This window comes from Pleurodeles waltl, chromosome 3_1 (genome assembly GCF_031143425.1).
Source record: "Pleurodeles waltl isolate 20211129_DDA chromosome 3_1, aPleWal1.hap1.20221129, whole genome shotgun sequence".
NCBI classification, from domain to species: domain Eukaryota; kingdom Metazoa; phylum Chordata; class Amphibia; order Caudata; family Salamandridae; genus Pleurodeles; species Pleurodeles waltl.
Genome location: NC_090440.1, coordinates 723,950,021 through 723,972,672, shown reverse-complemented (window position 1 = coordinate 723,972,672; position 22,652 = coordinate 723,950,021). Strand labels below are relative to the sequence as shown.

General features: G+C 45.8%; 1 protein-coding gene across 1 annotated transcript in view; it reads left to right on the top strand.

The window, feature by feature from the left end:
• The window catches only part of LOC138284568 (intermembrane lipid transfer protein VPS13C-like), a 953,192-nt gene that overhangs the window by 834,120 nt on the left and 96,420 nt on the right, over positions 1-22,652 (top strand). Inside the window, exon 19 of the mRNA XM_069223471.1 lies at positions 19,611-19,719. Within this exon, the coding sequence (XP_069079572.1) occupies positions 19,611-19,719 (109 nt within the window). The remainder of the gene's footprint in view (positions 1-19,610; positions 19,720-22,652) is intronic.

Here is a 22,652-nt window from a genome sequence, read left to right as displayed (position 1 = left end):
GGGGAGACTAACCAAGTTCTACAAACAATGGGAGGAAATAACAACAGATACTTGGGTCCTAGCAATTATCCAGCATGGTTATTGCATAGAATTTCTCAAATTCCCTCCAAATGTCCCACTGAAAACACACAATATGTCAAAACAACACATGGATCTTCTACAACTGGAGGTCCAAGCGTTGTTACAAAAAGATGCAATAGAAATAGTACCAATTCATCAGAGAGGAACAGGAGTTTACTCGCTGTACTTTCTCATACCCAAAAAGGACAAAACTCTTAAGACCTATATTAGATCTCAGAACACTAAATATCTACATCAAATCATATCACTTTCACATGGTGACATTACAGGACGTAATCCCATTGCTCAAACAACAAGACTATATGACATCACTAGACCTAAAGGATGCATACTTCTATATACCGATACATCCTTCACACAGAAAGTACTTAAGGTTTGTATTCCAAAGGGTACATTACCAATTCAAAGTGTTGCTATTCGGGATAACAACTGCGCCAAGAGTTTTTCCAAAATGCCTGGCAGTAGTAGCTGCTCATATCAGAAAGCAGCAAATACATGTGTTCCCGTACCTAGACGACTGGTTAATCAAAACCAACACCTTCAGCCGTGTCAAACACAGCAATACTTAGGGGTGACAATCAACACAACAAAAGGGATTGCCACTCCAAGCCCACAAAGAGTACAGGCATTTTACAATGTAATACAGGCCATGTATCCAAAACAAAAGATACAAGTCAAGATGGTGCTGAAACTACTAGGCATGATGTCCTCATGCATAGCCATTGTCCCAAACGCAAGATTGCACATGCAGCCCTTACAACAGTGCCTAGCATCACAATGGTCACAGGCACACGGTCAACTTCTAGATCTAGTGTTGATAGACCGCCAAACATACACCTCGCTTCAATGGTGGAACAATATAAATTTAAACCAAGGGCGGCCTTTCCAAGGCCCAGTGCCTCAATACGTAATAACAACAGATGCCTCCATGATAGGGTGGGGAGCACACCTCAACCAACACAGCATCCAAGGACAATGGAACACTCAGCAAAGACAGTTTCACATAAATCACTTAGAACTACTGGCAGTATTTCTAGCGTTGAAAGCATTACAACCCATAATAAGCCACAAACACATTCTTGTCAAAACAGACAACATGACAACGATGTATTATCTGAACAAACAGGGAGGAACACACTCGACACAGTTGTGTCTCCTGGCACAGAGAATATGGCATTGGGCGATTCGCAACCACATTCGCCTAATAGCAAAGTTTATTCCAGGGATTCAGAATCAGTTAGCAGACAATCTCTCTCGGGATCACCAACAGATCCACGAATGGGAGATTCACCCCCAAATACTAAACACGTACTTCCAAAAATGGGAAACACCACAAATAGACCTATTTGCAACAAAAGAAAACGCAAAATGCCAAAACTTCGCATCCAGATACCCACAGAAGCAGTCTCAGGGCAATGTGTTATGGATGAGTTGGTCAGGGATATTTGCATACGCTTTTCCCCCTCTCCCACTCCTTCCATATCTGGTAAACAAATTGAGTCAAAACAAACTCAAACTCATATTAATAGCACCAACTTGGGCAAGACAACCTTGGTATACAACACTGCTAGACCTCTCAGTAGTGCCTCATGTCAAACTACCAAACAGACCAGATCTGTTAACTCAACACAAACAACAGATCAGACACCCAAATCCAGCCTCGCTGAATCTAGCAATTTGGCTCCTGAAGTCTTAAAATTCGGACATTTGGACCTCACACAGGAATGTATGGAGGTCATAAAACAAGCTAGGAAACCAACCACAAGACATTGCTATGCAAATAAGTGGAAAAGATTTGTTTATTACTGCCGTAATAAACAAATACAACCCTTACACGCATCTGCTAAAGACATCGTCAGCTACCTACTGCACTTACAAAAGTCAAAGCTAGCTTTTTCATCCATTAAAATACATCTCACCGCAATTTCAGCTTATCTGCAAATTACGCACTCAACATCACTATTTAGGATCCCAGTCATAAAGGCTTTTATGGAGGGTCTGAAGAGAATTATCCCACCAAGGACGCCGCCAGTTCCTTCGTGGAACCTTAACATTGTCTTAACACGGCTCATGGGTCCTCCGTTTGAACCCATGCATTCATGTGAGATACAATACTTAACATGAAAGTAGCTTTTCTAATTGCCATCACATCTCTAAGAAGAGTAAGTGAGATACAAGCATTTACCATACAAGAACCCTTTATTCAGATACACAAGCATAAAGTAGTTTTACGAACAAATCCTAAGTTCTTACCAAAAGTCATATCACCGTTCCACTTGAATCAAACAGTAGAACTACCAGTGTTCTTTCCAGAGCCAGATTCTGTAGCTGAAAGAGCGCTACATACATTAGACATCAAAAGAGCGTTAATGTACTATTGACAGAACAAAACAAATTCGGAAAACAAAACAATTGTTCGTTGCTTTCCAAAAACCTCATACAGGGAACCCAATATCCAAACAAGGCATTGCTAGATGGATAGTTAAATGCATTCAAACCTGTTATCTCAAAGCAAAAAGAGAGCTGCCTATAACACCAAAGGCACACTCAACTAGAAAGAAAGGTGCTACCATGGCCTTTTTTTAGGAAACATTCCAATGATTGAAATATGTAAGGCAGCCACATGGTCTACGCCTCATACGTTTACCAAGCACTACTGTGTGGATGTGTTAATAGCACAACAAGCCACAGTAGGACAAGCAGTACTACGAACTTTGTTTCAAACAACTTCAACTCCTACAGGCTGAACCACCGCTTTTGGGGAGATAACTGCTTACTAGTCTATGCAAAGCATGTGTATCTGCAGCTACACATGCCATCGAACGGAAAATGTCACTTACCCAGTGTACATCTGTTCGTGGCATGAGACGCTGCAGATTCACATGAGCCCGCCCGCCTCCCCGGGAGCCTGTAGCCGTTTGAAGTTGATCTTGAACATTTGTAAATTTGTAAATATATCGCTGTAAACCACATTATGTACATACATATTTACTCCATTGCATTGGCACTATTACTATAATACACAACTCCTACCTCACCCTCTGCGGGGAAAACAATCTACGATGGAGTCGACGCCCATGCGCAATGGAGCCGAAAGGGGAGGAGTCCCTTGATCTTGTGACTCGAAATGACTGCTTCGAAGAAAAACAACTTGTAACACTCTGAACCCAACACTAGATGGCGGGATGTGCAAAGCATGTGAATCTGCAGCGTCTCATGCCACGAACAGATGTACACTGGGTAAGTGACATTTTCCATATATATCACATATATATATAGTGTTTAGGGTGGGTAGTGGTTATTGGTGGTAAAGGCATTTCTAGGTTTTTGGGGTGGGTATGTATTTTGGGGTGGTAAGGGCATTTTTAAGGTTTTAGGGTAAGCATGTGTTTTGGGGTAGTAAGGGATGTTTAGGTTTTTGGGTGGGTATGGGATTTGGTGTGGTAAGGTCATTTTAAGGGTTTAGGGTCGGTAGGGTTTTGGTTGGAAAGGGGTGTGTGTGTGTGTATATATATATATATATATATATATGTGTGTATATATATATATATCTATAATATAGTATGTTATACTTACCACTGCTTTTTACCATGCATATGACTTTACCAACCATGCCTTTACTATGAAATTTTCATGGTAAGGACATGCTTGCTAAAGCATGTGTGTGGTAAAAACATTTTGTGGTAAGTGCATAGATGGTAATGACCATTCTTTGTACTTACCACGTAGTAAAGGCATGCGTGGAAAGTGCATGCGTTCTTCCATTATACATCACTGTTCCATTATACAGCGCAATGCATCTACCACGATGCCTTTACTCTGCAAATGTGTTTACCATGCATGGCTTTACACGCATGCCTTTACCGCAAACATACCTTTTTCTGATGGATACAACCCCCTATGGATTCCTCACCTAAAGAACTTTCCCCACACAACAGCTTTCAACAGACATTTTCTTCTAGCTCTGCACGTCGACGATTACGTCACAATTGCCCGACTCCCATGCGACGCCGTATGATGTCATCCAGGCAATAAGAGGTCCTCTTCGACGTGCAGACGTCAGTTTCCTTTTTTCCGTGTGTAAGGAAATGCCTCCTTGGCATGGTTACCCCCTGACTTTTTGCCTTTGCTGATGCCAAGTTATGACTTGAAAGTGTGCTGAGGCCTGCTAACCAGGCCCCCGCACCAGTGTTCTTTCCCTAAACTGTACCTTTGTCTCCACAATTGGCACACCCTGGCATCCAGGTAAGTCCCTTGTAACTGGTACCCCTGGTACCAAGGGCCCTGATGCCAGGGAAGGTCTCTAAGGGCTGCAGCATGTCTTATGCCACCCTGGGGACCCCTCACTCAGCACATGCACACTGCTTGCCAGTTTGTGTGTGCTGGTGGGGTGAAAATGACTAAGTCGACATGGCACTCCCCTCAGAGTGCCATGCCAACCTCACACTGCCTATCACATAGATAAGTCACCCCTATAGCAGGCCTTACAGCCTTAAGGCAGGGTGCACTATACCACAGGTGAGGGCAAAGGTGCATGAGCACTATGCCCCTGCAGTGTCTAAGCAAAACCTTAGACATTGTAAGTACAGGGTAGCCATAAGAGTATATGGTCTGGGAGTCTGTCTTACATGAACTCCACAGCACCATAATGGCTACAGTGAAAACTGGGAAGTTTGGTATCAAACTTCTCAGAACAATAAATGCACACTGATGCCAGTGTACATTTTATTGTGACATACACCCAGAGGGCATCTTAGAGATGCCCCCTGAAAACATACCCGACTTCCAGTGTGGTCTGACTAGTTTTTGCCAGCTTGCCACACACCAGACATGTTACTGGCCACATGGGGAGAGTGCCTTTGTCACTCTGTGGCCAGGAACAAAGCCCGTACTGGGTGGAGGTGCTTGTTACCTCCCCCTGCAGGTGCTGTAACACCTGGCTTCACCCCCTTTGTTAAAGTGCCGCAGGGCATCCCAGCTAGTGGAGATGCCCGCCCCTCCGGCCACTGCCCCCACTTTTGGCAGGAGGGGCGGAGATAATGAGAAAAACAAGGGGGAGTCACTGGCCAGTCAGGACAACCCCTAAGGTGTCCTGAGCTGAGGTGACTCTGACTTTTAGAAATCCTCCATCTTGCAGATGGAGGATTCCCCCAATAGGATTAGGGATGTGACCCCCTCCCCACCGAGAGGAGGCACAAAGAGAGTGTAGCCACCCTCAGGGCTAGTAGCTATTGGCTTTTATCCTCCCAGACCTAAACACACCTCTAAATTGAGTATTTAGGGGCCCCCCGAACCTAGGAAACTAGAGTCCTGCAACCTAAGACGAAGGACTGCTAACCTGAAAGCCCTGCAGGGAAGACGGAGACACCAACTGCTTTGGCCCCAGCCCTACCGGCCTGTCTCCCCACTTCAAGAAAAACTGCAACAGCGACACATCCCCCATGGTCCAGCGACCTCTGAAGCCTCAGAGGACTACCCTGCATCTAAAAGGACCAAGAAGCTCCCAAGGAAAGCGGCCCTGTTCAACAAACCTGCAACTTTGCAACAAAGAAGCAACTTTTAAAGACCACACGTTTCCCGCTGGAAGCGTGAGACTTTCCACTCTGCACCGACGCCCCCGGCTCGACCTGCGGAAAACCAACACTACAGGGAGGACTCCCGGGGACTCCGAGCCCGTGAGTAGCCAGAGTTGAACCCCCTAAGCCCCCACAGCGATGCCTGCAGAGGGAATCCAGAGGCTCCCCCTGACCGCGACTGCCTGCTTCAAGTAAACCGACGCCTGGTAAACACACTGCACCCACAGCCCCCAGGATCCGAACTCCAGTGCAGGAGCGACCCCCAGGTGGCCTTCTTCCTAGCCTAGGTGGTGGCTACCCCGAGAGCCCCCCCTTTGCCTGTCTGCATCGTTGTAGAGACCCCCAGGTCTCCCCATTGAATCCTATTGCAAACCTGACACCTGTTTGCACTCTGCACCCGGCTGCCCCAGTGCTGCTGAGGGTGTACTTTGTGTGCCTGCTTGTGGCCCCCCTGGTGCCCTACAAAACCCCCCTGGTCTGCCCTCCAAAGTCGCGGGTACTTACCTGCTGGAAGACTGGAACCGGGGCACCCCTATTTCCATTGAAGCCTATGTGTTTTGGGCACCACTTTGACCTCTGCACCTGACCGGCCCTGAGCTGCTGGTGTGGTAACTTTGGGGTTGCCTTGAACCCCCAACGGTGGGCTACCTTGGACCCAACTTTGAACCCTGTACGTGTTTTACGTACCTGTGAACTTAACATTTACTTACCTCCCCCAGGAACTGTTGATTTTTGCAGTGTCCACTTTTAAAATAGCTTATTGCCATTTTTGTCAAAACTGTACATGCTATTGTGATAATTCAAAGTTCCTAAGATACCTGAGTGAAATACCGTTCATTTAAAGTATTGTTTGTAAATCTTGAACCTGTGGTTCTTAAAATAAAGTAAGAAAATATATTTTTCTATATTAAAACTTATTGGCCTGGAATTTGTATTTGATTGTGTGTTCCTCATGTATTGCCTGTGTATGTACAACAAATGCTTAACACTACCCTCTAATAAGTCTACTGCTCGACCACACTACCACAAAATAGAGCATTGGAATTCTCTTTTTGCCACTATCTTACCTCTAAAGGGAACCCTTGGACTCTGTGCACAATATTTCTTACTTTGAAATAGTATATACAGAGCCAACTTCCTACACCGTGCCTTCGAGTAACAGTTTTTTCTTCGATGCTACCAGGGAGCTACTGTTACACTTCGGTGTAACAATGTCGCAGCCAAGGAAGTCCGGTTTTAAACCCTGTAGAGAGTGTGGAGCTCGGATGTCGGTCACGGACCCACATAAAATTGCTTGTGGTGTCTCAGTTCTGACCATGAAGTTGAGGCGTGTGGTTCATGTCAGCGCATGAATCCGAAGGCCCTAAAGGAGCGGGAGGCCAAGTTGTTCCTGGCAAGGTCCAAGAAGAAGGAGAAGCATCATCGTCATGAATCTTCTTCTAAATCCTCGAGATCTCACCGGCGTCATCGAGACTCATTGCATGGGTTGCGGTGCCGGTCGAGTAAGGACCGCACACGCTTGAGGTCGCCATCGGCTCGGCGTCGATCGACTTGGGAGGTCAGTCCGACGAATCCAGCTTCCCCAACGTCTCCACTATTGGTGTTTGAAGTGGATCTGCATCAGGAGCCAAGGGCTTCTCTGGCGCAGATGGAGATGCCTGAGCCGACGCCGGCTTTGCGTCATGAACCGGCTCCGCAAAGTTATCCATCGTTCCAGTCGGCGGGTAAAGATCCGGCTGCATTCCTTAATGCAATGTTTAACATCTTCGCCACCATGGCACCGGGAGGTGTGCATGCAGGGCCGTCAGGTCCATTGGCCTTCGATATGGGTGTTTTCCGGCTTCTTATAGACAAACGCCCTTCATGCCCTTTCTTCCTTCAGGAAGTGCTGGTTCAGTGCCGGTACCAATGGCGTCGCCTAGAAGACCGGTGACACCGACGATGTCCACCGCCCCGGCGCCGATGGGTTCTCCTCAGTTCCAATGAAGAAGCCTATGGCGTCGATGGATCCGGCGTCGGATGACTCCGATGGTCGACGCCGTCTGAGGTCGAGCAGGAATATGAGAAGCAGCTCTTGGAGGAGGGAGAGATTGTGGAGCCGTCAGGAGACCTGCAAGGCTTGGACACGGCAAGTGGTTTAGGCACTTCCCCGGAATGGGACTTGGCTTCTCCGGGGGAGTTTACGGAGGAGGCTGCCATCCATCGTCAGCTATGGCAGAGCCACTTCTTCCGTTTAATGAGGCGCTTATGGACCCTATTAGGGAGGTGTGGAAGAAGCCTGTGACTTCGACTGCCGTGAACAGGTCGGTGGCAAGAAGGTATCTAGTGTATCCACCAGAAAAGGCGCTACCGAAGGAAAGTAACTTGTCCATCATGTATGCCTTTACAACAAATCTCATTGTAAAGGCATGAATGGAAAAGGGGTGTGTGTGGTAAAGGTTTTAAAGGTAAGTATTAATTGGTTTGAGCTCTCTCGCTATATATATATATATATATATATATATATATATAACGGGGTGGCGAGCGTCATCTGTTCGGCACCACTGATGGTTAGGTGAGGGAAGGTCACGCCACCTTGCAACACTCTAGATTTGCTCACCTCAAATGTTTATCTAGCAGTTTTTAAGCATAGGATCAGTACATTGCTATCCACGCCGAGCTAGATAGGGACAAAGTCTTTTGCCATTTGTACAGCAAAATCTTTAAGCATAGAATTGACAGTGTCATCCCTGCTGAGCTATAAAATGACAAAAGCCATTCACCACTCCAGGCACAGTATTACAGCTTTGGACTGGTAAAATACCATCCAAGCCAACCTGGAATGAGTAAAGGCAGCCAGTGACACGTTTTGCTCTCATTAGAGCTCTTCAGAGGGGTTTAGCTTTGTCCAGACGCAAGGGAGCACACATAGGGGGTTATTCTAACTTTGGAGGAGTGTTAATCCGTCCCAAAAGTGACGGTAAAGTCACGGATATACCACCAGCCGTATTACGAGTTCCATAGGATATAATGGACTGGTAAATCCGTCACTTTTCCGTCACTTTTGGGACGGATTAACACCTCCTCCAAAGTTAGAATAACCCCCATAGTGTTTTGGTGGGTAATGGTTATTGGTGGGAAAGGCATTTTTAGGTTATAGGGTGGGTATGAGTTTTGGGGTGCTAAGGGTGTTATAGGTTTTAGGGTGGGTATGGATTTTGTGGTTGGTAAGGGCATTTTTGTATTTTAGGGTGGGTATGGGTTTTGGGTGGTAAGGGCATTTTTAAGTTTGAGGGTGATTATTGGTTTTGGGGTGGTAAGGGCATTTTTAGGTGTTAGGGTGGGTATGGGTTTTGGGGTGGTAAGGGCATTTTTAGGTGTTAGGGTGGGTGTGGGTTTTTGGATGGTAACAGCATTTTTATGTGTTAGGGTGGGTATGGGTTTTTGGATGGTAAGGGCATTTTCAGGTTTTAGGGTTGGTATGGCTTTTTGCGTGGGAAGTGTATTTTTAGATTTCAGGGTGGGTATGGGGAGGTAAGGGTATTTGTAGGTTTTAGGGTGGGTATGAGATTTGGGGTGGTAAGGACATTTTTAGGTTTTAGGTTGGGTATGGGATTTGGGGTGGTAAGGACATTTTTAGGTTTTAGGGTGGGTATGTGATTTGGGGTGGTAAGGGCATTTTTAGGGTTTAGGGTGGGTATGGGTTTTTGGATAATAAGGGCATTTTTAGGTTTTAGGGTGCGTATGGGTTTTTGGATGGTAAGGCCATTTTTAGGTGTTAGGGTGGGTATGGGTTTTTTGATGGTAATGGCATTTTTGGGTTTTAGGATGGGTCTGGGGTGGGAAGGGTATTTTTAGGTTTTAGGGTGGGTATGAGATTTGGGGTGGTAAGGGATTTTTTAGGTTTTATGGTGGGTATGGGTTTTGGGGTGGTAAGGGCATTTTTAGGGTTTAGGGTTAGCATGTGCTTTGGGTGTGGTAAGGGGTGTTTAAGTTTTAGAGTGGGTATGGGTTTTGGGGTAGTTAGGGTTTTTGGGTGCAAAGGTACATGTATGTGTGTGTGTATATATATATATATATATATATATATATATATATATATATATATATATATAAAAAATAATGTATGTTATACTCACCTCTACCTTTGACGATGCATATGTCTTTACCAACCATGCCTTTAGTATGACATTTTTGTGGTAAAGGCATGCGTGGTAAAAACATATGCTTGGTAAGTCCATGCGTGGTAATGACCATGTGTTGTACTTAACACATATTAAAGGCATGTGTTGTTACGTCATACCAATTTTACAACCCCTTCTGTGGCTTATCAGTGACCAGGATGACCCGAGAGTACTTAGTCCTGAAGTGCGACTTTCTTTGGGGCCCAAATACAGGCTCAGTCTTGTTGCCACTCTGCTCAATCAGTGCTCCGCCCTCAGCAGTGCAGCAGCGAAGGACGTGGGCTGATGGTTTTTTACAACCATGCCTGCCATCCCATTAACCAGCCCCACCACCCTCCCATTCACTACCCCCAGCCCATTGTCAAAGGCAATAGGTCGCCCAATGCCGAGAGCTACTGATGTTTTAAGAATTACATCCATCTTATTTGCAGCGTTGGCTTCTTTTTATTACAACTGGAGGGCCTAAATATATGTAATGTAGCCAAGCTTCATCCCAAAAAGAGCTTTTCACCTGCTGCAGGAAGCTGGCTCTCCATATAGTGCACTGAAACTGAGTACACTGTGAAGAGAGTCCAGTGGGTCCCCAATTGGTATTGCAGAGGCAAAGGTAGATAGGATTAATGCTCCATTTCTGGTAGTGTGGGTGAGCAGTTAGGCTTATTTGAGGATAGTGCTAAGCATTTTTTCCTAGAGACAATAAACGAGACACACACTCAAAGAATAAATCCGAGATCAATTGAGAAAAATAACAATTATTTTTGTATATTTTTCAACCCCAAGAACTTTTTGTAATCAGGAAAGTAGACTTTTAAGCATAAATACTTTGCAGTTTCAGGAATGAACAAAGCACAATTTTCAGATGTCTCTCAATGTTATCCTGTGGGAGGAATACAATGTTCAGCCAACACAGGGAAAACAACGATTTACAAAGCAAATCTCAGGGAGTTAAGGTAAGTACTGGGCACTGATCTGAACCACACCAACCGGTCACAACGGGTGGCACTGGGGCAGCCGGGTGCATAGGTATAGTAAGGCGTCAGGTGCCCAATGGTTTTCTATGGGAGTTTGGTCCTTGTGAAGACAGGCTGCAGGCTCTGGGTAGGAAGCCAGTCAGGGACAGCAAGCAGGTAGGTAGTAGACTTGGGGGTGCATCTTTGGTCCTCTTCTCCTGTGTACAGGGGCAACGGATGCAGGGGTGTTTTTAGGCATATGGTTTTCACGTCCGGGAGCACTCCTGGTCCGTGGGCATTTGAGGTTGCAGGCGTCATGGGTGAGTCCAAGGTGGACTCGAACTCTTAGGAGCCAGAGGACATTGTTGACACTGGTGACCCGCCTCAGCTGGGGTAAGGGGTCATGAATGTAATGGTTGCTCTAGCTGTCGAATTTTCTCCCTCCACAATCCTCTGGGAAAGGAGGCCTGCGTGCACAGGCTGCAGGTGTCTCAGGAAAGTCCAAGATGGGTGAGACTACACTGGACTTAGTCTCTGGGCAGTTGGGGACCCATGCTGGCACCGTCCAGTGACTTCTCCTTGGTTCATGGATGTCGGGTGCAGCAGTCACTTCTGGTGTCGGGCTTACAGGATTCCAGCATCTGCAGAGTATTTTCCTTGGAGTTTCTTCTTGCACAGCAGGTCCGCTGTCCACAGGAGACTTCAGTCTTTATTGAAGACTGGGCAAGTTGGCTTCTTGTGCAGGATCCTTTGAGGTCAGAAGGCAGGTTGGAGGAGCTGGTTCCAGGTCAGCTGTTGCTTCTTTTCCTCTTCTGTGTGTGCAACTCTTCTTTGTCTGGTCTTCGTAGGTTGTCGAAATCTGAGTTCTTTGGTTCAGGGGTGCCACCTAAACTCAATTGAGGGGCATTGCAGCGAGTGCCAGGTGGTAGCCAATGGGCTGACTGCCTTCAGGATGACTATACCCTTCTTATGACCACTCACACTGGGAAGTAGGCAATAACCCTAACCCTAGTGGCCTAATTCCTTCCAAGCAACATGGAGGAATTTGAAAAGTAGTGTCCACTGCAGCTTGTCCACCTTAGGTGTGGGACTGACATGAAGTGGGCACTCCTCCTAATTTAACTAATTTTCCACTTGTGTTGCCACCAAAAGTAGGGTCAGGTCAGGGGAGTTGGTCATCTCCACCATCTGGAGAGACCTGGGTCGCATTACAAAGGTGGCAAGGCCTTTGAAGCTCCCTCGCCCTGGAATGTCCATCCTGCATGGAAGAGGAGGTCCCACCTCTACCCAGTGCAAGCTTTTGTCTGAGGCCCTTTAGACTGGTTGTCACCTAGGGGGGCCAGAAACACATTTGTAGTGGCTGAAATGGTCAGGATCAGTCAGTCAACACAACAGCAGTTGGGAGATTTTCAGGGGGCACCACTAAGGTGCCCTCTGTGTGGATTAATAAATCCATCACTGGGGTCAGTGAAGGCTTATTGTTCTGAGATGTTTGATAACAAACATCCCGGGATTCAGAGAAGCCATCATGAAGCTGGGGAACTCCTAATGACCAGTATCTGATAGAGACTTCTAGATACAGATTCCTTACCTTTGAATTTCCCCAGGCATCAGACTGGATCCGGAGGATTTTTCTTTGAGCAGTGGAAATAGGCGTCCTGCAAGTCTAACACAACCATCTAGTCTCTAGGGTTCAGGGCAGAAAGGACCTGAGCCAGGCTTAAGATCTTGAGCTTCTCCTTCGTGAGACGAGATTGAGGTACTGGAGGTCTAGGATAGGGCGAAGACCCTTGTCATTTTTGGTCACCAGAAAGTAGTGGGAATAGCAACCACGACCTACTTCTGGTGCAGGGACCCTATCTATGACTTCCTTGGCCAGGAGAGCCTTGACTTCCTCGCAGAGAAGGGCCAAATGATCCTCCGACAGGTGATCGAATGATGGTAGCATGGCTGGAGGAGACGTCTTGAAGGTGAGGGAGTAGCCCCTTTGGTCGATCTGTAGAACTCACCTGTAGGAAAATGCCACTGTTGGCATGGTTACCCCCTAATGTTTTGCCTTTTGTTGATGCTAGCTTTGATTGAAAGTGCGCTGGGACCCTGCTAACTAGGCCCCAGCACCAGTGTTCTTTCCCTAAAACTGTACCTTTGTTTCCACAATTGTCACAGCCCTGGCACACAGTTATTCCCTTGTAAAAGATACCCCTGGTACCAAGGGTCCTGTGGCCAGGGAAGGTCTCTAAGGGCTGCAGCATGTATTATGCCACCCTGGGGAACCCTCACTCAGCACATGCACACTGCCTCACAGCTTGTGTGTGCTGGTGGGGAGAAAAAAGACTAAGTCAACATGGCATGCCCTTCAGAGTGCCATGCCTACCAACCACTGCCTCTGGCATAGGTAAGTCACCCCTGTAGCAGGCCTTACAGCCCTAAGGCAGGGTGCACTTTACCACAGGTGAGGGCTTAACTGCATGAGCACAATGCCCCTACAGTGTCTAAGTCAATTCTTAGACATTGTAAGTGCAGGGTAGCCATAAAGAGATTATGGTCTGGGAGTCTGTCATTACGAACTCCAAAGTACCATAATAAATAGACTGAATACTGGGAAGTTTGGTATCAAACTTTTCAGCACAATAATTCCACACAGCTGCAGTGTGGAATTTATTGAAAAATGCACACAGAGGGCATCATAGCGATGCCCCCTGTATGCCAGCCCTTCTGCTAGTGTGTGACTGACCGGTCTGTGCCAGCCTGCCACTTCCCGATGAGTTTCTGGCCACATGGGGTGATTGACTTTGTGCACTCTATGGCCAGAAACAAAGTCTGTCCTGGAGGAGGTGCTTCTCACCTCCCCCTGCAGGAAAATGTAACTCCTGGCGGTGAGCCTCAAAAGTTCAAGCCGGTGTTACAGTGCCCCAGGGCAATCCAGCCAGTGGAGATACCCGCCCCACAGACAAGCCCCCACTTTTGGCGGCAAGTCCAGGGGGAGATAATGAGAAAAACAAGGATGAGTCACCCTCCAGCCAGGACAACCCCTAAGGTGTCCAGAGCTGAGGTGACCCCTTCCTTAGAAAATCCTCCATCTTGTCTTGGAGGATTTAGCCCAATAGGAATAGAGATGTGCCACCACCCCAAAGGGAGAAGGCACAAAGAGGGTGTAGCCACCCTCGGAGACAGTAGCCATTGGCTACTGCCCTCCAGCCGTAACACACCCCTAAATTTTTTAATTAGGGGTGACCCTGAACCCAGGAAATCAGATTCCTGCTGACCTACAAAGGACCACCGCCTAGCTGAAAAATCCTGCAGAGAAGAAGGAAGACAACTACTTTGGCCCCAACCCTACCGACCTGTTTCCTGATTCAAAGAGCCCTGCACCAGCGACGCGTTCTAAAGGATCAGCGACCTCTGCCGACTCAGAGGACTGCCCTGCACCTAAGAAAAGGACCAAGATCTCCTGTGGACAGCGGACCTGTCCATCAAGAAGAAAATAAACCATCTTTAAAGGGACTCCCACCTTACTTCTGCAGCGTGAGTCCCCTCCACTCTGCACCTGACGCCCCTGGCCTGTGTCCAGAGAAACCAATGACCCAGAGGGACCCCCAGGTGACTCTGACAACATGTCCACCCTGGGCTGACCTCTCTTCATACCTACGCCTGCACATTGAATCCCGAGGACCCCCCTGACCTGCCCGGGACAAAGAAATCTGATGCCTGGAAGAAGCACTGCACCTGCAGCCCCCAGGCCCATGAAGAACCGACCACTGCTGCAGCAGTGACTAGCAGACTGCCCTCACCCTTGCCCGTTCGGTGGCTGGCCCGAGAAGCCTCCCTGGGCCCTGCCTGCAACGTCTGAGTGAACCCCGGGTCCTTCCATTGAAATCTATTGCAAACCTGACGCCCTGTTTGCCCACTGCACCACCGCCCCTGTGCCACTGAGGGTGTGTGTTGTGTGCCTACTTGGGGGCCCCCCTCAGTGCTCTACAAAACCACCCTGGTCTGCTCCCCGAGGATGGGGGTTCTTACCTGCCAGCAAACCGGAACCAGAGCACCCCCTGTCTCCATAGGCGCCCATGTTATTTTGGCTCCACTTTGACCTCTGCACCTCACCAGCCCTGTGTTGCTGGTGCTTGGTGTTTGGGGTTGACTTGAACCCTTAACAGTGGGCTGCCTATGCTCCAGAGACTGAACTTGTAAGTGCTTTACTTACCACATTAACCTAACTGTACTTACCTCCCCAGGAACTGTTGAATTTTGCACTGTCCACTTTTAAAATAGTTTACTGCCATTTTATGAAAAACTGTGCACATTACTGTTTTGATTCAAATGTCTATCTATACCTATGCAAAGTACCTTACATTTAATGTACTTACCTGCAATTTACTCTTGTGGTTCTAAAATAAATTAAGAAAATAATATTTTTCTATATAAAAACCTATTGGCATGGAGTTAAGTCATTGAGTGTGTGTTCTCAATTTTTACCGGTCTGTGTGCAACAAATGCTTAACACTACCCTCTGATAAGCCTAACTGCTCGACCACACTACCACAAATAGAGCATTAGTATTATTTATTATTATCTCTGTCAAGCCTCTTGGGGAATCCCTGGACTCTGTGCACGCTGTATCTCATTTTGATATAGTATATACAGAGCCAGCTTCCTACACCACCTGTCCTTGGTAATGAATTCCCAGTGGGGCAGATGATGGTGAATTCTGCTGCCAAGTGGTCCTGGATGTCCCAATGGACTAGGAAGGTTTTGAGGCAGAGGAGTGGTTGGGGGTGGACTCAGCGGCCCTCTGACTCCCTGATCCACAAGCTCAGGGAATCTCGTGTCCGTGCAGGGGCTGTGCAGCATGTGTGGGTCGATAGCCCAGTGCAAATGGACACAGTTGGGTGCCCCTTCCATAGCCACGAAAGGAGAGAGAGGTGGACTGAGGAGGGCGAGGAGCGGCTGCAAGGCGAAAGGACCGAGCTGTAGCCCGGGAATCCTTAAAGCGCTCGAGTGCTGAGTCCACCTTGTCTCCGAAGAGACGAGTGCCATCAAAGGGCATGTCCATCAAAGATTGCTGGACATTTCCCCGAAAAGCCAGATGTCCTCAACCAGGTGTAGCGTCTGTGCCACCATCTATGCAACCGATCTGCCTAGTGAGTCAGTCTTATTCTGTCCACAACAGATCATGAACTTGGCTGCTTCTCTCCCATCTGTCAGGGCTTGGAAGAGAATGTTCCGGGCCTCTTCCGGAACTTGGGGCAGCACTTGGGCGACTGTATCCCAGAGAGTATGGGAATAGCGGCCCAAAAGGTATGCTGTGTTCACGGACCGCAGCACTAGACTGGCAGAAGAAAACATCATCTTCCCTAAGTTGTTCAGTCTTTTTGATTCCCTGTCTGGGGGAGCGGTAGGGAATACTCCAGAGGATGAAAAAGCCTGGATGACAAGGCTCTCAGGCATACGGTGTTGGGTAAGGAAATTTGGGTCATTCGGCGCAGGCCAATGTCGGTGGGCAATCGTCCTATTACCAGGAGCCCCTGTGCTGGGTTTGGACCTAGTCCCCAGTAGGGGCGCCTGTAAGTGCTTCGTTGAAGGGAAGAAGGGGTTCCGAGTTGGAGGCCCCAGGCTGAAGCACTTTGGTCAGGAGGTTAGGCCTGACCTCCACAGAAGGAAGCTCGAGGTTCAAAACCTCAGCTGCCCTTCTCACCACCATAGATTAAGATGCTCCCTTCTCTTTAGCCATGGTACAGGGACAGAACATGCCAGTGTCAGGGAAGGCGTCCAACCCACTGGCATCACCCTAATCCTGTACCTAGTCCAATTCAGGCTCAAGCTGGTCTTCTAAAGGGTCCAGTGACCCCTCTACACTAGCCCTGTATCCATACCCATAGTAATAGGATTCAGGATCAACCCTGGGCACAGCAGAGCCTATGGTAAACGGAATCAGCGTTAAATGACGTTGTTCCGGCTCCAGGTCGTTGGGAATGAGTATAGGGTCGATGTTGATTGTGGGCCCAATCGATGGCGGGAGCATCAACGTCTGACCAGACGCTGGGGAAGGTCGCGTTGACACGACCAGCATCGGAACGGATCCTGAAGTGGATCCTGAGGTGCCCTCCAGAGTCTGGACCGAAGTCACTGACTTTGAACCTGTGGGGGCCCTCACCGACTCCCCTGAGCCCGAAGGTGCCGAGGGTGGGTCGGCTGCCCAAATGTGAGGCGCATGGCCTCATAGAACTCCTTTAGTTGGGCAGGGTTATCCCCGGCTCCCGAAAATTTGGGGAGGCACGGAGCGGACCCAGACTGAGGCTCTGAAGACGGAGGCCTAGAGCTTCCAAGCTCCTCCTGCGTTGTGTGGCAGGAGCATTCTTTAGTCCAAAGAGCAAAATAGTAAAATGATAATGCCCATCAGAAGTGAAGAATGCAGATTTTTCTTTTGCTCCAGGGGTCAGACCTATCTACCAGTACCCTGCAGTGAAATCAGAAGTACTGAGAAATGCTTTCCCTAACCTGCCAATCAGCTCATCAGCCCTAGAAATTGGGTTACCATCCATTTTTGTGACAGCATTGAGACCCCTATAGTCCACACACAACCTCATTTCCACCCTGTGAATGAGATTTGGGTACTAAAACCACTGGGCTGGCCCAGTGTGTTCAATGACTCCCAATTCCAGCATCTTGCTGACCTCAGCTTTAATACTCTCTTTGACATGGTCAGACTGCCTACATCTTGTGTGCACCAGGTAGTCTGGCCAGGGGTCATAGAGAACTCCACATACTGCTGTAAGACTTGCTTACAGTCAGCCTGCTGTTGGCCAGTGAGGATGTCTGAAAAGACCACTCAATCTACCGAGCCGTCTTTTGGATTGCTGGAGAGGAGATCAAGGAGAGGTTCACTCTCCGCTTCCTGTCTCATTAGTGAACATGAGCATGGCCATCTCAGCTCTGTTATGGTAGGGCTTGAGGGGGTTTACATGGATATCCCTTTTGGGGGTCCTGCAAGAGCCAATGTTCACTAGTTAGGTGACTTCCCTTTTCTTTCTAATATGGGGTAGGGTCCACTCGATTTGTCTCTGGGCCCTAGGAGCCACAGGCACCAGTACTCATACCTTCTGTCCTGGTTGGAACTCCACCATTGCAGCTTTTAGGGCATACTAGAGCTTCTTGAGCTCTTGCCTGGCCTCAAGATGTTTGGAAACTGTTTCTAAGTATTCAGCCATCCTGGAACGAAGACCAAGCACGTAATTCACTATGTCCTGCTTAGGCTCTGCAGAAAAAAGGTTTTGGTAGGATGTTTTTATGATGACGCCTGCACTTTGCTTAGTTTAATATGGTACTAACAGGTCTCCTTTTTCTCTTGTATATTTTGATCTTAAACTCGATGTGTGCATTCTACAACGAGTTTTTGTCTATTTTCATCGTGCCTGTAATCACTATATATGAATGTATTCGAGTTTAGCATGTATGCATAGCTTTTTTTTTTTAATTAATTTAGTATCTTTTATGATCTGCTTTCTGAAATCAAATAATTTTAAATTGAATTGACCAGATATGTCACAAATAAGATCACAAGCGGTACACAGAATCAAAGCAGTTGTGGGAGGAAACATAAACCAGAAACGTTTCTTGAAGCATTTGATGGTGTGAGAAATGATCATTGAAAAAAACTAGCAAATAGATACATTACATGGTATTGCTCATAGATGGACAATACATTTTGGATCTGATGTGTGCATTCAGACTTTCTCTCCAATTGCATGAAAACTCTTTAGGCTGGTTTTAAATTCATTGTGTGGGGCTGGCACAGTTGAGGGTGGAGCAGTCCAGTGGTGCGAGCCTATCAGATGAAGAATCCGTTCATAGAAGTGGGGCTGATTAGGTGTGATTAGTATGTTTTGGTGTGAAAAACGTAAATTTCTGGAGGGGGTGTGGAAGGTCATTATGTCCTTGAGGTACTGTAGGGAACTAGTATCAACCCTTTTAACACACTGGTTAACAGCTAGTCAGCATCATATACAAAAGTGTTATGCAGTGTTTGTAGTATTGCCCAGAAAAGTCCATGCGCTCTGATATTTACTGCTGCTTTGCAAAACACGTGCTTTAGAAAACGGGCATTTCAAGAAAGCTTCTCTTTTCAAATGAAATTATCACGGTTACTTTTATCCGTCTTTCATCTCAGTTCAACTTTTTAGTGCAGATACACTGAAGATGTCAGCGTCTATTACTGTAATGATACACCCAGCAGGAAACTTACACAAATGAGTGAGTCTAATTACTCACTGTCTCAAGTATGAAGGATTAGAATGAGGACCTCCCTGCCCTGCCAATTAGCATACATACTCGTATATTCTAAGAGAAATCTCAACAATCACAATGACCTTACTTCTTATTTGTTGGAAAGATGTTTCACTTATCAAAGATTGTCACTGTGGAGGGACACAGTGTAGTATAAAAAGTAAAATATGTAAATTTTACACAAGTCTGACAAAAGCTTTGTTTTGTTCCTTCGTTTAAATTGCCTAGGCTCATGCTTTACATCTTCTCTAGCTCGATGGCTTACTTAAAAGCATGTGTGATGGATTCCTTCATAGCATAGATGATAAAAGTGTTTGGGCAAGGTTATTTGCTAGCCCGATTTTAGTCCAAAGGATTGTACCTGTGGTCAGTGCCAGTGGTGTGGAATCGGGGAAGGCTAGCATCAGACCCTTTATCTTCATGATAAATGCACTTCAATTGTTTTAAGCAGGAGCATCAGAGTGTGCACATATCCTTCTTATTCTGATTGTGAAATATTGAGTTTATAGGAAATATATATATTTTTTTTAACATAATCGTGTTTGAATATTTTACAGAGAACAATGAATGCATTGGTGGAATTTTTCCAGACAAGGCTGGACCTTGAGCAGTTGAAATCAGTTACTCTAATGAAGTTGGAAGAAATCAAAGAAAGAACTGCTGCAGGTCTGAGAATTCACAAAATACATAAAAATCAACCGTGTTCTCATTTTTGTTGTAAATACCATGAGTGATTGTTACTGCATTTTCCGAGCATTTCCTCATCTCTTTGATTTAAATTCCTTGAGGTGCTAGTGATGAACGGATGGGAATTACTGAAGGCAGGGTGTCATTCACCCATTAACTCTGAAGAAGGCCCTGTTTTTGTGGCCTAACACAACTTCGTTCATCACTTTGTTGGTATATTAAGGTGAGCAAAAAGTACAGGAAATTATCATCCATGGAAAGGATGTGTAATGGACAATTACGACCCCCTCTTCAGGGCAATTATATTTTGCATGGGGTTGAGGCGAATGATGGTTTAATTCTGTTTGCAGTCATTCTATCACCCATCTTGGATAAGCTTCTAATATCTTAGTGCGTTGGTAGGAGATTGAGAAAATGTGTGTTCCATAGGCATACCTGATGATGTTGAAGTGAGTCCTGAGTACTAATGTTGAGGCCTGTTTTCTGTTTTATTCTGTTGCCAGATAATCCTGCTCATTAAAATGCCAACACATAATTTGGAATGCTTTAATTTAGAGAGCAAGGTAGTTGCTGTGGTATGGAGGATCTGCCTGCATGGTGGTGGCACATTTACAAGCAGATGAGGACTTGTTCACTAGGGTTTTTGAAGATAGAAAATGGATGGAAAGAAAACTGATTTTGTGTAAAAGAAGAAACGTGCCAAACCTGTGGCACATAAAGTGAGATGAGTTCCTAAATTGATGATGGCACCACTCAAAGAGGAACTCGACAGATTGCTGTGCCTAGGGGTCATCGGGGAAACGGAAGCCACAGAGAGGTTGGTGCCAGTGCTTCTGGCGGCTAAAGATGTGGTAGCAAGATGTGTATGTGTGTCAGTTTGTGGAACCTGAATAGGAATATTTAGGATGGCAGACAGGTCCTTCCCAGTATTTCAGGGGCTTTTGCGATGTTATGTGATACCAAAAAGTTCAGTATACCACTCTTATCCACAGCCAATCATCAAGTTTTGCTTCAGAAAGAATATAGGCCATTGACAGAATTTGTTACACCTCTTGAAGCATTTCAGTTTGAGGTTATGCCTTTCGGGTTGGCATCTGTTGAAGTTTGTTTTCAAATAATGATTAAATGGGTCATAGGTGGAGCATGTTAGGCCATGTTTTTCATAAACGATATTTTAGTTTTTGCAGGTGTTAAAGGAATTGAAACCTAGTGGTTTTACCGTCAAGAAGGAGAAATGTGGGTTTAGAGTAGATAATGGAAACCAATATAAGTGCTGTAGGAGCAGTATTTTCCAAGGTGGTGGCTTATTCTTCCCATGCCCTCAAAAGCGTTAGTATTCACTATTCTAATGTGTAGCATGAGGCACTGGTCTGCTTGTGGGCTATACAACATTTCGGGTTTTTCTTATGTGGTTATTTTGGTTTCAGTATGGAAGGTCTTTTCTAGTTCATCTGCAGATGGGTCTACGATCATGTAGTATTGCAATGTAATAACCTTGGTTTTCACTTGGCGTTACTCTAAAGATTTGGATGGGTTTTCCTTTCCTAAATGGTATGATGCCCACTATACTGTCCATACTGTTAAGACAGTATTGTCTGTCTGATTACTCTGATTTATTTTTGTATCTCTATGTAATAATGTTTCTATTGTTAGTACATACACATGTATTTATTTTACTAGGGGTATCCTAGAAGTATTTATATTATCTCTAATTAATCTTCCTAGGGAAGAGACTGCTTCTATGCCAATAATTGCTGTTGTTGTCTTCGACTTCTTTTTAAATAGAGCATTCGTCATGCTTTCTCTACAGGAGATGGGCCTTTCTCTGTGTTTTTATAGAGCAGGTCTGGCTGGGATAGAACTTTATACAGCAAAAACGTATTGCTCAGTGGCATGGCACAGTGAATTGTGCGTCACAAGTATTCAACTCTCCGTTCATCTCTGGATATATGACCAAATAAATTTATAGTCAGAGTCATTGGTGAAATTGTTCTTCTGTCATGGGTAACGTTATCCCTGTGTTTTCAGTGTCTTTATGACTTTAAATACTGTGGTCCTTTCCACAGTTCTTATGGGGTGAGCATGCATGGGTCTGGCCCCATTAAGGGTGCAATTTATATTAATATTTTTGGTTGGCTTGTGACACAGACTGGTCATACTAACATAGATAATTTTATACCCATATTTTTAATGTCTTATGAATTTACTTACCTGTGGTTTCAGTACTTATTTGATTGGTACTGCAGAAAAATGTGCAGTTCCTTGTTAGTGTTTCATGCTGTTATTTAGATGTAGAGTGCATTTGCACATCTACTTGCATATAAAGTTCTGTGCAGCAAAAAAAAAAAAAAACTAATATTTTGCTGGTGTAATTTAGTTGCAGGTCTTTCGCCAACTAAAGTATTTTGCAGTAAGCAAATGTTTAATCTTAAGTAAGAAGATTTTATGTGTTAATCTTTCAGGATGAAGTCTTCATTCCTCACTTCTGACCTGGTCTTTTCAAGGTCATGCTAATTTGCCTAGACTTCTATTTTGCTAGATTTTTCACTTGTAGGTGTTTCCCATATTATCATTTTATCCTCGGTTTATAATGTGTTCATTAAAAGCTTACTTACAAACTTCAGCCTCGGCTGTGTATTGCTAGTACGTTCTCCTTTTCATGATAAATGTATTTTAACTATTGGTTGGTGTCTAACATCTGCCCTTTTCCCCTCTCCATCTTGATCGTTCTTATTTTAAAGTTCGTCTCTCACTTAAGCCACCACCTGCTCAAGTTGTGGACAGCCATAAACATCATGTAGACTGGATAGGCTGCTGTACGCAAGTATAGTGGCTGGGTCTACATTGCAACACATTCAATGTCACTCTAAATTAAGTCCTCTCCTACAGCCTCTCAGTCCTTAGAAAAATTA